At 36.7% G+C, this 18,807-nt stretch overlaps 1 protein-coding gene and 2 pseudogenes across 1 annotated transcript; 2 read left to right on the top strand and 1 right to left on the bottom strand.

Moving 5' to 3' along the window:
* Positions 1 to 4,186: 4,186 nt before the first annotated feature.
* LOC140929682 (zinc finger protein 862-like) lies at positions 4,187 to 6,442 on the top strand (annotated as a pseudogene).
* Positions 6,443 to 9,128: 2,686 nt separating this feature from the next.
* Positions 9,129 to 9,655, bottom strand: LOC140931892 (uncharacterized; annotated as a pseudogene).
* A 3,091-nt stretch (positions 9,656 to 12,746) lies between these two features.
* LOC140931891 (uncharacterized) lies at positions 12,747 to 18,595 on the top strand. Its single transcript, XM_073381597.1, has 4 exons — positions 12,747 to 12,964; positions 15,693 to 15,835; positions 16,179 to 18,025; positions 18,152 to 18,595. Exons 1-4 carry the CDS (start codon positions 12,747 to 12,749, stop codon positions 18,593 to 18,595), a joined length of 2,652 nt encoding a protein of 883 aa, XP_073237698.1.
* The last annotated feature ends 212 nt before the right edge of the window (positions 18,596 to 18,807 follow it).

Raw genomic sequence — 18,807 nt, 5'->3', positions numbered from 1 at the left:
GGTTGACCCCATGGTTGTTGATGTATGCGCTGACGAAGATGGTGAAGATTCCAACACCATTTCACCCACTCTTTGTCCAAATTTCTTATTCATTTCTTTTCGTGTCTCTGAGACAACCTTTTCCGTCTCTGCGGCCAGAGCAATTGTCCTCATGCTCAATGAATGTGCAGATTTTGAATCGGTTGTAGTAACTGGCAGGGTGGGCGGTGGCCTTGCGGGGACTCTGTTTGTAGCTGCCTTTCCAAAGAAAGTTGTCAATAGTTTGTTTCCTGTTGTTTAAAAACAAAGATTGTACTCAAAGATCCGTAATTACATACACTTAAAGTCCTCTTGTACTAGAAAATCCCGGCTTAGACAATTTCGTAGGGTGGCTGGACGGACTTTTAAGTGCTTGTATCCGGGTGCCCGGGGAAAGAGGGTGGGGGGGGCAATATCGTCACAATTCTTTCTAGACCGTCAGTACTGCACTCTTAATCAGTGTATGAATACTACTGTTTGGAGATAGTAATAAAGCTATCATTGACTGATACTGTTTTTTCGTTTTCTTTTGTTCCCACCACCCACAATCTCTGGCGGTTATTTAATCATGACATCGAGAGGGAAAGCGCAATGAGAGTCTTAAATCTTACTTCCGAATTTTATTACCAGCCTTCTCTGATTGTGCAATAGCAGAGCGCGCGAGAGACGTCATGACTCACACAAGACAAACCATTACAAACAAACCCGAATGGCGGGTAATTTTCATAAAACACTTTCTGACAACTGGTGTTTCTGAAACACATTTTTGAAATGAAAAATTCGCCTAGATTCCCTCTATTGTTCTCATAACACGCTGATGTTGTCCAGTGTGTTGTCTTAGCCTCATAGGGGGGTATGATAATTTACATTCTATTTTTAAACCTTGCACGCTTTGCTATTGCACGCATGTACGGTCTGTCAGCGTCAGTTAGTCTGTGCGTTGCGTTCAGAAGGCTCTTTTTCTCTCTCCGTCCACGTGCACCACGAACGCTGAATGAAATGGAAGCCTCTAAGGTTGTTAAAGTATCGGTTATCATCCATGATAAATATCTGGATGATCTGAAAGGTTTTGTCACAGAAAAAGGAGGAAGCGTGGAGAGTTCGGAGACTTCAGATGTAAATGCCGCATGTGATCCCGGGTGTTCTGACGCAGTGCCTGACGCAGAAGCTCTTGTACCAAAGGAAATCGCGTCAAAAATTTGTCGATGGCTCCAAAGAAACAGTGTTCCTCAAAAGGTTTTCGCCGAGAAAATTTTGCATCGATCACAAGGATCGTTTTCAGATTACATGTCGAAGGCACCATCAACTATGCCAAAAACACATGGCCGGGCAGTTTGGCAAGAACTGAACGATTTTTTGCAAAGTGAAGAGAAGCAAGAGGAGCTGCTACAACAGCTTAGGGAAGGTAAGCTCAATAACCCAGTAACTGTTCATATCTTTCTAAACATCAGTGTAAACATGCTAAAAGAGTTGAAGGTGAAAAAAAAAAAATAATTTTAACACCTCCACCGGCGGAAATACAAGGAAAAAACCGGAAACGCAGTGCAATTGAATGTATTCAACCTGAATCATCTGATTTTTCTTTTTAAGGTGCAAAAGCGAAAAAATCGAAGAGCCGAGTCAAAGATGAATCAGAAGAAAACGCTAAAGTCCCCAGAAAGCGAAAGAAGTTTTCAGACTTAGAGTTGTCTGCCCTGGACACGGTGTTTTTGTCTTCTGGGGGCGCGCCAGATAAAGGCATCATCAAAAGGACCGCAGATGCCCTTAAGATTGACGAGCAAACAGTAAGTTATTGTCGCTTACCTTTTGGCTTACTTGCCAGAACGTAGCTGTTTGCATCCAAGTACCATCCGGCTTTGATTTTATGAGAGTTTTCATTCGCATGCCGCTTTATCAGCCACATTGCTTTCGCATTGTCTTGATAATGCAGAGAAGTTCCACACGATGTACATGTGAAAGAAGTCTTGAAATCATTACCAGAACAGAGTGGTTTAAAACCACGTTGTTGTAATTCCTTATTAAGGTCATTTACATCTCTCTGAGGGGCACTTTCAACTTGTAGAATAAAGTAATACCAAGAACTTACTACAAGACACAACGAGAGAAAGGCGCACGGCGAACGAAACATGTTTGCTGAAAGAAATGCTGGCGCTGCGGCGTTTCAAATGGTTTTATTCAAGGGGGGGGGGTATGCGCTTACGTCATGATCAACTGCTGGCCCCGGTTGTCGGTGCTATCCGCGTACTCGTTTTCACTGCTTTTGTTTAAAGAAAATTGAGGTTGTTCTTACTTCCAGCCCATACATTTTATTTTTTTTTTTCCGTTCTTATAAAAAAAAAGACTCTTAAAAACAGTGTTAAAAAGAAGAGTGTATTCCTTGCATTTTCCTGAACTGTAGCACTGAAGATGTTATAATATTTGCTCTCTATAGGTTATAACTTGGCTGAACAACCACCGCAGGAAGTGGAAGGAGGGGTCGTACACGCCCGGACAATATAGCAATCAGAACAAGTCTATCAGAGATTAAATGCTGATTAGTTTGTGATTAAATATGTTTTTGAAGGAGAAAGAGTTGTCTTTTTTGTGGTCAGCGGCTAACAAATGTAAACAAGCACGCCATTATACGTGCCCACAAGCGCTTGAATTTCTTCGAGAACTGGTGTCAAATTTGTCAACTTCTGCAGTTTTCTGTCACTTAAAATTTAGCATGATTTAGGCAGTGACTCAGACTATTACTAAGATTCTCGAATACCAATGCGGTAAAAAATTTCCTTTGCCTTGTACGTTAGTTGGCGATATTCAATTCTTGTCTGGATAACACTGATTACAGCACAGAGTACACCACCATAAGACTGCTGGGCCGGAATATTCAGCTGAATATTGCCTGTCAATGAAGAAAGAAAATTAGAAAAAGTAGCTAACATAAGACTGCATAAAGCAAGATCAAAGTCGATTACGAGGTAAGAAAGTTTTCACGTCCGCCTAAGGAGCAGCTTTCACCATTTTTGTTTACAAGATGGCTGTTAAGGTTTGGCGCACGTTTTTTATTACCGATTTTCATCGATGTGATAAGAAAGTTTGTGATTATCGATTTCGATCGATTAAATCAACTAATTAATCGACAAATATCGAGTATTATCGAGTAATCTCGATTAATCGATTAGCTTTTCGATGATCGATTTCGATCAATTAGATACGCCCTGGTAGCTGTAGCGGCATCCACGCGGTGAATGCGAAGGCAGTCTTTCTCATGAAATGTTACTCATTATGGTCTTGACTGCACAAAATGTATTTTCAAGAAAAGACTGAAGGAAGTTTTAACAAAAAAAGCTTTCAACAGCGCAATTGTTGAGAAAAACTGCGAATTGCAGCGAATCGAAGTAGAAACAAAACAAGACCGCTGACTTTGTTGTGATAATACTTCATGTATGTAAAAGGAAATATAGCAATGGAAGCCACTTTATGGCAATATTTCGTTATTCCGTTGATTCATTTGCAGCTCTCTTTCATTAAGAAAACAAAAACGATCTTGAGCTGGAACTGCAGGAAAATGCATTTTGGGGGTCAAAACTACATAAATACTCTCTCTAAATGAGTAAACGTTACCTTTTTTGTATTAATATATTGTATTGTAAAATTTTAACTTTTTTTTGTAATAAAGCTGGTTGTTGTTGTTGTTGTTGTAAATGTATTCATTTAGTAAACGTCGCTGGTATAAGGGTGCAAAGAATAAACAGTAAAAATTGACACAAATACTCATTGGTTTTGTTAGATGTACCAAACATGGAAGGTTTCCCTGTGTCTGTATCAAATGCTGCAGCAACTTCAAGCGAAAATTTGCACCTTCGTGTGTCTAGTGAGTCACACGGGTCACAAGTCACCATGGGTTGTAAGGAAAACATTTCAGGTATAAGCTATACATTTCTTTTTTTAAGGTTTCATTGAAGTTTCGTTGCACATTCAACCCAGGTGAACAAAGAGTAACACAACCTTTAATTTTCGTTATCCAGATACTGTACGTGAACAATCAGTTAGTGACGTCACCGATAGTTTCACTGAAGAACAGCGAAAAAAGAAAATTCATCATTATGTAGTCTGCAAGAGGCGCAACTGCTTGGATGTGTCACAAGAAGAAAGAGCTCGCATTAAGACAGCTAAAAAGAAACAGATGTTTAACCACAACCTTATCTTCAAGAAGGATTTGGCTTATAACCCTAAAGTGCAGATGTGGTGGCTTGTTTACATAGAAGGAGAGGGCCAATACTGTCTGATCTGCAAGAAGTTTGATTCCAAGAATCCCCAAAACAAGAAGGAAGTTTTTTCAGCTGAACCAAGTACAAGGTTGAAGAAGGGATGTCTCGAAGAACACATTGCAACAAAGAGGCACAGAGACGCCATAACTGCCATTCTAATGAACAGGTTGTCTGTTTTTCAGAAAGAGCTTGACCACAATGCCGAAGTTTAAGTTGGCGTGTATGAAAGGGTTTTCTATTGCCTTTATTGGTTGGCAAAGGAAGAGATAGCAAATGTAAAGGCAAAAAGTCTGTTGCGGTTGGTTGAGAAGCTGGGTTGTGACATGAGTGGTTTTAACCACACATCGATGGGTTCCCAATGGGATATGCTGCTTCTCCTCGGGGAAATGATTCAAAATGAAGTAATTACAGCTGTAACTGGGCCATTTGGGATAATAGTTGATGACATGACTGACATTGCAAATTTGGAGCAAATGCTCGGCTTTATTCAGTATTATACTAAGAGTAGGGAAAAGGTTGAAGTGAAATTCCTATGTCTGGAAAATGTTCTTGCCAACTCCGACAAAGCAGATTCTGAAACCATCACGGGTGTCCTTCTTAAAGTCATTGAGAAACACGGTCTCAATTTTACGTGGTTAAGAGCTTTGTATCAGATGGTGCAAGTGTTATGGTTGGAGAAAGGTCAGGTGTAGCTACCAGATTGAAAGCTGATGAAAGAATCCAGTCCTTAATATCTGTCCACTGTGTTTGTCACAAGCTAGCTCTAGCATGTACAGACACTTTGAATGATCTTTCTACAATAAAGCAGGTGCAAAACACACTTAACACCCTCTGGCGATTGCTTGACAATTCCAACAAGAAAACATCAATTTTTTTAAAAGTGCAACTTCACATGAATGACATAACTCTGACAAATAAGAATTCCAAGAGGAAAGTAGCCAAGAAGCTGAAAAAGGCATGCCAAACACGCTGGCTGTCATTTAACAGCGCTGTTCAGTCTGCATGGGAAAGCTTTCCTGCCATTATTCAATTTCTTCTCAAGCTGAAGGATGATGATCCCACATGCCAGGGCCTACTTGTGCAAATTAACAATGTCCGTTTTCTGTCTTGCTTGTATATTCTGAAGCATGTGCTTCCCCATCTTGACAACTTGTCAAAATCATTTCAGCATTCTACAGTCAATTTCAGTCATCTGAAACCAGAAGTTGTTAGGGCTAAGGCCGTTCTAGATGAAGTAGCAACCAGTGAGGTACCTGTCAAGGAATTTAGTCACGATGTCAAGGAAGGAAAAATGGCGATGTTGCAGTTCTCTCCCTCTGAGCACCAGCTTGCATACATGCGAAACTTGCTACTCAAGTACGTCTCTGCTCTGAAAGAGAATATTGATCTGAGGTTTCAAAACACCCTCCCTCTTCTTGGGGCTCTTTCAATATTTGATCCTACTCTTATTCCTTCAAGTGTTTCAGAACTTCCATCTTATGGGGTAGATTCTATCAAAGTACTCGCCAAGCACTATTTCCCTGACCAACAAGATCGACTACTGGCTGAGTGGAATACATTGAAGTATCATATGAAAGAAGTGACCCTTCCAGCTGATGTGAAAGAGGGTAAGACCATCATGCCAGCAGAGTGGTGTATGTGCCAGTTGATGAAACAGAGGTCGTCTTTCATTTGTCTTCTTCCTCTTCTTACGCAAATTGTTGAGATAGCACTGACAATGCCTATCAGCAATGCATGGCCTGAAAGGGGAGCCAGTCAAGTCAAGTTAATCAAGACAAGGCTGAGAAGTAGGATGAGTAATGATATGTTAGCTTGTCTTCTAAACATCGCAATGAATGGCCCAGAAGTCAATTCCCATGAATGTGACACCCTTGTTAAGATGACCACTGAGAAATGGCTCTCTGGAAGACGCTACAAGTTGAGCTAAAAGAAAGTCTGCAGCAAGAGAAACTCTCGGAACCTCAGAGAAAGAACCTACACTGATCGAGACCACCAGTGCGTCCACCCAGACTGAAACAAAAGAGAACAGTCGGGAAGAGCAAAAGCAGCAGCAGCAAGAAGAAGAACAGGCCCTCATTAAATTAGGTCTTGCGCAGTATGCAGATGATCCAGGTTGTGATGACAGTGACAGGGACAGTGCGATGGAAAGTGATTTCAGTGACTCTGAGTAATGCTTAGAAAGATTTGAAGCTGCAAACTGATCGAGTGTTAAACTGTTTATCTTTAACTTACATGTACGCAAATGATGAAATCATGGTATTATATTACAGTTCACTTTTATATTGCACTTCAATTTGAGATACAAGAAGTCAAATAATGTGATAAGTACTGTACTCATGCAAAATGTAGAAGCATTCCTGGCCATTTTTGCAAAACTTTATTACTTTGAAAGCAACTAATTTTACAAAGTTTGAACACTAACCCTTGTTAATAAGTGTACAGTGGCGGTCAACAAAATCAGTTACAGGTGCAAAACATACAAGGGAATAAAGTTCATTAATCAAGGAACCCTGGTTTTTAAATTTTCCAGGGGAAGCTCCCCATTCCTCTCTGCAGAAGGGGCGGGGTTGCTCCCCCCACTCCACAAGGCTGCCGATAGTGCTCCGGCTACTTTGCAGTTTCCTCCTGCTACTTTTTTTCAATTTGAAACCCCTGCATAGCCATCTTATCAGCCACCTGTAAGCGACTGCTCTGAGCAATCTATTACACAATCAGGTAAAATTAAAACGTTTAAGTTAGACAAATATCAGGGTTACAAGCTACTTACAGTGAGTACCCGAAACCCTTTTTGACAAAAATAAAAACTGTATCCTTGTCAAACCATAAAGATGTATTAAGCAACTTCAACACTATAGCTAAACATATGTTAGTAAACAATCCAACAAGAGCACTCAACGTTAGATAAGCTACACTCACTGAATATGGCAAAATTCAGGAAAATTGAATTTTTTTAAAAAATCACATAACTTCCATTAAAAAAGGGGTTGAAACAGTATCGATCTGTGTCTATTTAACCACAAGCTGTGTGGCAGATACTTGCGGCTACTGTCACTTTTAGGGGACCGTCGCGCTATAGGGGAAAAAATTACTTCCTCGGCTTCACTCACTCCTGTTCTTCGCCGGTAGGACCTTCCGTTTCTGTCCTTGAGCAAAGGGGCAACTTGTAAAAGGACGGTTCTGTTCGTTAGAGCCACATAATCTTCGTGCTTGGTAACATGAGATTCAATATCGTATTATTTTCAAGATTCTGCTCGTGTATAAATCACTGAATGGGACATCGCCTAGCTATTTAGCTCAGAAACTACATTATCGTTCCCATACTAGATCATTGAGGTCTGTTAGTAATGAACTTTTAATGCAACCTAGATCGTATACCAAGACCTACGGAGATAGAGCATTCGCTGTTCATGCACCAAGAGAATGGAACTTAATACCTTATGAAATTCGGAAGTCCAACACCATCTTGAGTTTTAAAAGATCACTTAAGACGTACTTGTTTACTAAATTCAGTAATAACGGATCATTGTTTTTATAGATTTGTATATATTGCGTTAGCTTAAATTTTTCCCTTTTTTATCATTATGAATGAAATGATTTAATAGCTGCTTTAGTTTTAATTTTTTCCTTCTTTTCTCATTGTAAATATAATAGGATATGGTTGTAAATTTGTAATTATTTTTCAATAATGTTGTTTACATGACTGTAAAGCACCTTGAACATAGGATAAGAGCGCTATAGAAATAAAGTTATAATTATAATTATTATTATTATTATAAAGTTATTATTATTATTGATTTTTTGGGGGTCGACCCCCAAAAACATTAGAAGGGTTTGTATGGCATTTTCTAAGCATAACTGGGCTAGATCTCAGAGACAATTTGCCCTGAAATGCTCATTTTTGGCAACTAGGCCTCTTGGACATTGTTTTTTTAGAATATCATGACAAATCCCATAATTTCAGAAATTCCAGTTGACTCCCTCAATTCCCCACCTAAGAGTTGAAAGAAAATAAATAGAACTGACAATTAGAAGTGGAACATTATACACATACACAGTCCTTGCAAATTCAAGACATCACTAGAGGCCAAAAATTAGACAAACAAACATCAGATGCAATGCTGGCACAACTGATGGGAATTACTCCGTCCACAAACATGCCAGATCTTTAGGCATCCCACGTATCCTTCCACATGAATTGGCAAACTACCATCAGAGTCACATTAAAAGTTTCTGACCTGTAATAAATCCCACAAATAGCGAGCTCCCGAAAGTAGTGACACCTACAAAAGTATCGAGCCCTCGAAAAATATTGAGACTTTTTAAATTATGTTATGAACATACCGAATGCCTTTATTGTTTTCAATTGCAATCCATAGTCAGATTTATAATGAACAATACTAATATCTTCGTGCATCTACAAATTTATCACGATAAGGCACTTAAAAACAAGGGAAAACATAGCATGCCTGAAACTATCATTTGTCGTTGACATCAGTTAACAGATTGCATAATGTAAAAGCTAACTTGATGTAAAGTTCATATCAACAACAGGTTAAAATTGAAACTTCTGTATACTGCACTGTAAAACGCATTTGTTTGTCACGGATTAAAAGCACTGAGTTCAGCTTCCCCCCTCAGTCAGAGAAGAATTCATTGCTCTCATTTTTATCCAGAGTATTGTTGTATTTAGTATGTTACACATATGAATATTTTTTAATATTATGTTGTTTATTTTTCATTTCAGTAAAGAGCTAGTGCCAACTTTGGTTCATGGTTTTTGGTCCTCCCAAAAGTAACGACACCCCGAAAGTAACAAGCCCCAAAGGCTGCTAATTCCGAAAGTAACAAGGCGCGCCACTATGGAAACTTTACAATAGCAATTGTTTTGTTTTGTTCCCATTCCTGCAGACTAAACTTGCCTTTGTCCTTCACAAAATTTGGCATAGCGAAGTGTGCTCCAACTTTAGCTAGTTGATCATGAATAAGAAAGCCCTTGTCTGCCATCAACACATTGCCTTTGTGCAAATGAGTGTAAAATCGTGACTTCTCTACAATCTCAGTGTCGCTTATGGAGCCACAATATAGTGTGTGATTCCAATAAGTGACTTCATTGTGGTAACTTATACATTGAGTAACATAAGGACTGATTGTCTCAACTTGACAGTGATTTCATTCGAATTTCTGTACAATCAATGATTGAAACAAGCTCTGGGTATAACTCTATAAGCATTGGAGGCATATGTTTAATTTGCTCTTTGCTTTGGCTTTGTTTTGCGTGGTTGTAGCTCTGACTTCATAAACCTAATCCAAGTGCCGAAAATATCTGACAGTCTGGATACAGAAACTCTTAATCCATCTGCTAGACCCTTTTCAAAAAGGCCCATGCTGAACTCCTGCCAGAGTGAAAGTTTCCTCTTTGTGCCAGATTTTGGGCGTCAAAGTTTATACGCTGATTATTCCCATAGCTCAGGTTAGCTGCCTTTTCTTTCAACAGATTAAAGCATATAATCATTATGCTGTAATTAGGAAAACCAGTACAAAACGTGATATCTGCCTCATTATCATTGAAGTCACCAATATTGAACAATTACTCTCTTTCCAATTTGTACTTTAATTTATTCATGTCTATTTTCAAAGACTGGAGTTCTCTTTGCATCTGAAATCTTTCACTTTCTTTCTGTCCAGCTTGAAGTCTTTGAACTTCTTCCTTTTTAGTTTGCTCTTTTTAAATTTTTTCCAATTCAGTGTGCGATCTTTCAAATTCAAGTGAGCTTACAGACCTTACATTCAGATGGCAGTCTTTGAATTTCATGTACAGCATTAGATGTTGACTGTGTTGGTGACAAGATTAGAGAGCTTATCGTGTCTGATAAACTTTGAGTTTTGGTTTTGTCTTCATCTTTTCTCCTTTTGCGTGTCTTGGGAAAGTCGTTTTCACTATCTTGCAACGGGTTTTCCTTTGTTCTATCCAAGAAAGATCAAAGGTAATTGAGTCCTTGATATTCTTTCACCTCTGGGAAAGTGCAATCGATATATCCAAGCATTGGGGGAAAATTCCTTGCGAGTTTCGTTTTCTATTAGCCTTCTGTATATTCCTTCAAGATTGTTTTGTTTCTGGGAAGGGAATGCCATTTAATTCCTGGTGAATTCCGCCAGGAATTTGCACAATTTGGCGCACAGCAATTTAGTTTTCCCATGACGTTTCTAGCCTGAATTTGATCCGGTTACTTCAAGTCCTTATTACTCCCTCAGTAATGTCTGAATTGACCGGCCGTTAGTGACGTCACCACTCCTTTGCTTTAATTCATGCAAAAAGTAAAACACGATCTTCGAGTGACAGACCAAGAAATATCGTTTGGAAATGTCTTAATCATATAGAACAGCTGACAGAATTGCTTTTCTCCTTTCGATCGTAATTCATGTTTAACATTCAACCTATGAACTGCATCAGTACTCTGAACCAGTTGTAATTCAAACTTAGTCGCAATCACGCAATGAAATAAATACACACACGGAACACCTACAATTTCCTTTCATTGAAGAGAAGGGGTTTGCTCCTTAACTGATAATGAATAAAAAAGAAAACAAGGAAACAAGAAAGAAAAGCTAACAGAATCATTACACTTGATGGTGAAAATAGCAAGAAGGTCGAATGACAACAAGACATTGGTCTCAGGAAATTTGCATGAACAAAATCACTCTGGAAACCACAAAGCGGCTCTAAATGAAAAACCCACCGCCTCTTCGCAGTGATTATTCATTCACAGTTTAATTCAGCAGTTCAGTTTCAAAGACAAGATCAGACAAGGGCAGTTTTGCTGTTTACGATACAGATTATCAAAATGTTTGAACTCCATGCAAGCATGTCACCGATGCGATCCACTGAATATCAGGCCACAATCCCGCTAAAATTTCTCACAATTATACATAATTATGCGAATATTTAGACAATCAACCAATCAAAATCCTTGCCTTGTTTTAACGTAGTAGTTATGTCAGTGGATGGCATTAATGGCATTAACAGTCAATTCAGACATCGCTGAGCGGAGAAAAACGACTCCAAGCAATCGGATGAAATTCAGGCTGTGACGTTTCCACTTTGGGAACTTTGTGTAAACTGATCCTCCATTTTACCGTACCCCAAAACAGCCGTCACCAGGACTATTTTGAACTTAAGAACGAAGAATATGCACACTACATAGAAGCAAACTCTTAATTCTCTTTAAAAGCCCTAACCACTGATTTATCTTTGTGGAAAGGTATTCAATATGCTCCATCCAGGTAAAATTTGAGGACAAACCTACACCGAAGTACTTAAAGTAGCCTTCGTTTAAGCCTCGTCTAAGCTGTCATTATGACATGGGTTCTCTTACAAAGACTACGCTTTAACAATAACAGGAGAAAACATGAAGACAAAGCCAAAGTTGTTGCTTAATGATACTAAACCTGGAACAGATGAGGAACAGACAATCGTGGTATCCAGAGCCGTTCTACTGTTTTGTAAAAAATGACGATTCCAGTGGTTTGTCATCGTAAATTGGGGGAACTTTTCGCAGTTCACAGTGCAAACGTGTTTCCTGTAAGTTTATTAATGCTGATTGAATATGTTCTAGCTGTGCAAACATTCCAAACTTGCCTTCGTTTTGAAAGCACCTTCCTTTATGGATTAAGAAAACAGCAGATACTGGTGAACAAAACCTATGTTCCGTTAGAAATGAATATCTGACAAGTGAAGAAATCGTTGAGAAAGTAACAGAACAGAGAGCAAAACTAGACAGCTTAGAGTCAAAACTGTTTTCGAAACCTCCAGGAATTTGCAACTCAAGATGCGTCTAAGAAATCTGAAAGAAAAGCTAGAAGAGTATGCTAAAAGTGGGTCCATGAAAGCTATTTGCCCCTGAACAGGGGCTATTCAATGAAAAAACAGTTCTCAGGGATTTCTTGACTACCATCTCTAAGAACCTGCACGTCAAAAAGCAGGGGAAACGTAATAAGGCCCCCGCAAAGCTTTTCTTTGAAGTTGTTCTTATCTGGGGTGATCCCAGATTGGCTACATTTGTTGCATCAAATGTTTGGACCTGAAATACACTCTCTCTATGGGTGTCACAATCGTGACCACACTACATTGGAAGGTGGAATAAATCGTGCTCACATGTCAAAGACTGCAGTTTTCTATAAAGAGTCAATTTGCCAAGCAGTTTAAGAACAAAACAAGTTTAGTTTTAGTTTTGGCTGCCGAAGACAAAATTGCAGTTATCAGCAAAGTTACATACAGTCAGGAAAAGTTCGAGTTGTTGGGGTTCTGCGGTATCAAAGGTGCAAACCATCAATGCCTTGACCAATTCCAATTCACAGTCAACGTTGGAGACGGAGAGGAAGGCTATAACACCATTTTCAGTGCCTTCCGAAACAACGTAATTGGCAATTATCCTCAACCCATTACTTTCAAATTTTCCTTGCCTTCCTTTACTAATCATGCCCACTTGCAACCGTTTTGATACCGGGTTTGTTCATCAGCAGTGCCAAGAAATTCAACGATTGTTTGGGGGTGAACTGGAAGCAACTTTGGGTCCTCTGATCGACCACAGCTCTGATGGAGATTCATGTCGTTGTAAAATTATGCTTCAGCTACTGAGATCAAGGGAGGGATTACGATTTTGGCTTTGTTCTGAGTTGCTGCAAGGAGATAAAGGGTGAAAGTTATGTTATTAGAGATTTAGGAGACGAGGACTATATCCACAACTACAAAAAATAAATCCCTTGGATCACAGCTAAAGGGATTTAATTATGGGGAAGAATATTGTACATATGAATCATCTACAGCTTGTGTATTACACCTTTTGGCACACTGAGCATGGATTGGACGCTGGATGATATCAGTCATAGGGATAGACAAAACTGGTGTCCAGTCCAAAAATTAACGCTTCTTCGCACGCAAAATTGTTTACAGAGGCTGATTGACGGTGATGAGGATGGCCAGCACCGATACTTCACTGATCAGAACACTTACTTTCCTGAAGGTCATTTGGAACTATGTAGAGATTTTTTGCAGCAAAGGTAGGACTCTGTATCAAAGAACTGTCTCAGTCGCACATTTTCCACTTCTTATGCAAATGTCCTTCTGCGTAATCAATACTTGCTGCAATGTTGCCTTAAGTTTTAAATCTTACAGTGGCCAATACATGTAACAGATGGGTAAGCTGCGTTGTGTACTTTTTTATTTTATATTAACGAATATAACAGTATCACAATCAAATCCATGGAAACCTTCATACACTTAAACAACGTTTACTAATATATTATGTTTAACGAATAAACAGTTCAAATGCATCTTCCTTCCATTCACCATGGGCTTAACCCAAAATAGAGTCCCACGAAATTGTGTCATGTTCAAGACGCGTGTTGCAACTGCAAATGTAAAGGCCTTGTCCTGGCGTGTCCTCATCCTGCATATAGCACAACACTTTGACAGTCTGACCTTTCCTGGATATTTAGTATCTTGCCTACCCAGGGACCAGGGTCGTCTCCTTTATCATGTACCATATAGTTTATTTCAGGATAGAATGGCACCGTAACGTTGGCAAAAGATATAGGCACTTTTCCCTTTGAAATTCAAACAGAAAAAACGCAGTATGGGCAGTAGCGATAAAAAAGTGGCCAGGCAATTCTCTGCCCAACTTTAAAAAAAATCCTGAAAGCTTGAAAGAACTGGCTCGTCTCGTCGAGGACCTCACTGATGACTGCAGCTATGCCCCATTAGATTTAATAAAGATCAGATAAGGCAGCATATTTTGGATGTCATAAACGAATGCAGGAGAGGCATAAGGAATGGTCATGACTACACAAGGTATTCTCATCATGATTGTTCTCTTATTGCATGCATTCTGGAAATTATATGTACAATGACATTACTGGGAGAGAATACATGAAATAGCATATACTTGAACTGCGGATATAAAATGGTTTTACCTAAGAATGATCAACAACTTGAACAGTAATACAAACTTGACAAGCCTTAAAAACTGTAGCCTCCCGTGCAAATGTTCTTAGGGGTTCATCAAGCGTTCCTACCCCACTAATGTCTGCTGGACCGAAAGATAAATTCCTTTCCCACTGTTTGGAAAAATCAGCTGGAGATCACAAGCAGACTATCGGAGATCCAATCAGCGCTGATTAACTCAAATTGTTGACAAGCCAAACACAAACTTACAAGCTTGGTAGAGTGTCATACGTGACAAAAGATTTTTGCTCCAGACGAGAATCTAGGATATAAGCATTGGTTTTTTGTATATTTCTAGTAGTTAGGGAACTAGGGTCTCTGGTTCACCTTCACCCTCCCCACTTTTTTACTTTCTGATTCACACCTCTAGCTATTATCCTACAATATCATATATTTTAGGATATCATGTCCTCTCACAAATGTGGTAGTAAAATCCCAGAATATGCACAACAATATAAAAAAGAGTGGTTGTACATACATGGAATAAATAAAATTGAAACTTAAAAATTATTGTCTTATAATAAAAGCTTATTATAAGACATCATGTCTTACCAAGAAAATGGTTTTCAGGGTTCAGTACCCTTTATACAAGATAAGGAATTTCAAAATATGTCATTGGATCAAATAAGGCATATTATAAAACAAGAAGAAGAAGCTCTCAAAAAAGATTATAATGAGTTAGATGAGAGAAAGAGATTAATAAAAAAATTTTTAAAATTACAAAAAGCTAGAGAAAAAGTAAGAAAAGGTATAGATATTAAAAAAGAATATAGGGAAAAGAAAAAGAAAAAAGAAAAAAAGAAGCCTAAAACTTTTCAGCAATATTTTGAGGAGTGTATCAAAAATAGAAATATTCCACCAGATACTCCTAGTTATATGCGTAAGGCTCTTGAGAGAGCAATGATAGATTATGATCAAGGAATAGTAAAAGAAAAATCATCTTTAGAGAATTTTACTTTTAAATACATTATTGAAGGAGATCCTAATCTTACTCCAAATGAATATTTTGATAAGATTAATTCAATATTACATAATTTTTTAGATTACCACAGAAATATAAAATTTGATATTATTTTTGTTTGCTCTATGGAACAACAAGTTAATAATAAAACAGGTATTATTGGATTTAATGAGGTTAAATCATATTTTAGATCAGGTACACGTACTAATCTTAAATCAACAGATATAAATAAATTGATAGATAAATGTTTAAAGAAAATTAAGAAGGATTTAGAGACTTATGAAATGAATGGAAGTGGTTGGTATTTTAAATTTGCGGATAAAGTTGAATTACATACTTCTGAGTTTAATCCATCAAAGGGGTCTTCATATATTAAACTACCAGATTGGATATCAAATAAAAAAGCAATTGTTAATATTAAAAACAGTGATGAGAAATGCTTTCTTTGGTGTGTACTCAGATATCTTCATCCAAAAGAAATAAATGATTGGAGAGTATCAGATCTAAAAAAGTATGAAAATGTACTCATAACCAAAGGAATTACTTTTCCAATGAGTTTAAAAGATATTTCCAAGTTTGAAAGACTTAATCCTAGTATTCCAGGTATTAATGTTTTTTCAGTTGATAAAGGTGTTTTTTTACCCACTTAGAATGGCGGAAAGAGATTGTTTAAACACTATAGATTTATTTTTATATGAAGAAGATGGTAACTCACATTATTCTCTGATAAAAAATTTTAATCGTTTTATTAGATCTCAAAAAACAAAGGGAAAAGATAAATTACATATTTGTAAAAGATGTTTTTCACATTTTACCAAATCAGAGCTACTTCAAAAACATATTAAATATTGTTCTACTAATGGAGTAGTTTCTGTTAAAATGCCAGAACCAGGTACAATGTTATATTTTAAAAATTATCATAAACAACTTCCTATACCTTTTGTAGTTTACGCTGATTTTGAATGTTTTACTTCACCTCTAAATACTTGTTGTCCAAATCCAGATAAGTCTTATGGTTACAACTATCAAAAACATGAACCATCTGGATTTTGTTACTATCTAAAAGGATTAGTAGATTCATTCAAACCAGTTACTTTTACCAAAACTAGAGATAGTGATGATGTAGCATTAATATTTGTAAAAAAGATAGTAGAATTAACTGAAGCAATTTATAATAAGTATTATCGTACACCAAAAAAACTATTTTTGTCAACAGAAGAACAAGAATCTTTTGATAGTGCAAAATTATGTTATATTTGTAATAAACCATTAAAAAAAGATCGTGTTAGAGATCATTGCCATTTTACAGGAAAATACCGTGGAGCAGCTCATAATGAATGCAATCTTAAATGCCGTAAACCAAGGGTACTTCCAGTTATATTTCACAATTTACAAGGTTATGATTCACATTTGTTTATTAAACAACTTTCCAATATTCCAGGTAGATTAGAATGTATTCCATCTACTGAGGAAAAATATATTTCATTTTCAAAACATTTTAAAGTTGGTGAGTACAAAGATATTAGAGGAATGATAATTCCAATAACATTTGAAATAAGATTTATAGATTCATTTAAGTTTCTCCAAACATCACTTTCCAATCTTGTTGGTAATTTAAAACCAGATGATTTACATAACACTAAAAAAGTATTTAAGAGTAATTCATCATTGCTAACTCGTAAAGGAGTATACCCTTATGACTATGTTTCTTCACTCGAAAAACTATCAGAAACAAATTTACCACCCCCAGAGAAATTTTATTCTTATCTGAATGATGAGGAAATATCAGATGATGATTACAACCATGCACTCAATGTCTGGAATACATTTAAATGTAGATCGATTAGAGATTATCATAATCTTTATCTTAAGACAGATGTAATATTACTTGCAGACGTATTTGAGAATTTTAGATTAACTTGTCTACATCATTACAAACTAGATCCAGCTCATTATTATACATCACCCGGTCTAGCTTGGGATGCATGTCTTAAAACAACAGGTCAGCATTTACAATTATTACATGATTATGATATGTTAATGATGATTGAGAGAGGAATACGTGGTGGTATAACTCACATATCAAAAAGATATGCGGAAGCAAATAACAAATATATGGTTAATTATAATCCTGTTAAACCATCAAGTTATATTCAATACCTTGATGCTAATAATTTATACGGTTGGGCAATGTCTCAAAATCTTCCTACATATGGGTTTGAATGGATAAATGATATTACAGTACAGGGTGTTTTTGATATACTAAATAGTTTAAATTATCGTGGTAGAAAAGGATGGGTATTTGAAGTAGATTTAGAATATCCACCAGAGTTATGGAGTTTACATAATGACTATCCACTTGCTCCTGAAAATATAAAAGTTAATAGGGTAGAAAAGTTAGTATGTCATTTTAAACCTAGAAAAAACTATGTTGTATATTACAAAAATCTTAGACAATATTTAGAGATGGGAATGAAGATTACTAATGTTCATAGAGGTATATCATTTTACCAATCTCCTTGGATGAGTCCATATATACAAAAAAATACAGAACTTAGAAAGTCTGCATCTAACGATTTTGAGAAGGACTTTTTCAAACTTATGAATAATAGTGTTTTTGGAAAAACAATTGAGAATATAAGAAAAAGACAAAATATAGTACTAGTTGATAATCGTACCAAAGCTAAAAGACTTGTAAGTCGTCCTAATTTTGAAAGAGTAACAATATTTGATGAAAATCTTATTGCAGTTCATATGAAAAAGACTGAAGTGTATTTCAACAAACCAGTATACGTAGGTCAAGCAATTCTAAATTTGTCAAAAACACTAATGTATAATTTTCATTATAGATAGATCAAAAAGAAATACAATAATAAAGCTGAATTATTATTTACAGATACTGACTCGTTAATGTATCAGATTCAAACAAAAGATTTTTATCATGACATAAAAGATGATGTAAAAACTAAGTTTGATACCAGTGGTTATCCATCATCTCATCCATCTGGTATACCAACAGGTTTAAACAAAAAAGTGATTGGAATGTTTAAAGATGAAGTAGGTGGTAGGCAAATAACACATTTTATAGGTCTTAGACCAAAACTTTATACTTTTAAAATTGAAGATGGTGCTACAAATAAAAAATGTAAAGGTATAAAAAAGAATGTAGTATCAAAGGGAATAACTTTCGAGCATTACTTTGAGTGTTTATTCACTGGTGAAAAGCAAATGAGAAGTATGAAAATTATAAGAAGTGAAAATCATGATATATATTCAAAAGAAGTAAATAAAATAGCATTGAGTAGTGAAGATGATAAAAGAATAGTACTAGATAATAAGGTAAATACGTTGGCTATTAGGTAAATTAACTTTAAAATAAAATTATAATAAATAATAAATGTACACAGAGGACCAAATAAAAGAATATCTGAATATATTACATTCTTATACTCACCCACCAAAGAATATAGATAACAGAAATAAATGTCGCAATTGCCAAAGTATAAAATTTTTTATTAAATATGGCTATTACATTTGTGAAGAGTGTGGAATGTTTAATGGTCATGTTCTTGGGT

Source organism: Porites lutea, chromosome 3 (genome assembly GCF_958299795.1).
Source record: "Porites lutea chromosome 3, jaPorLute2.1, whole genome shotgun sequence".
Classification (NCBI taxonomy): Eukaryota; Metazoa; Cnidaria; class Anthozoa; order Scleractinia; family Poritidae; genus Porites; species Porites lutea.
This window is presented reverse-complemented; position numbering and strand designations above follow the sequence as displayed.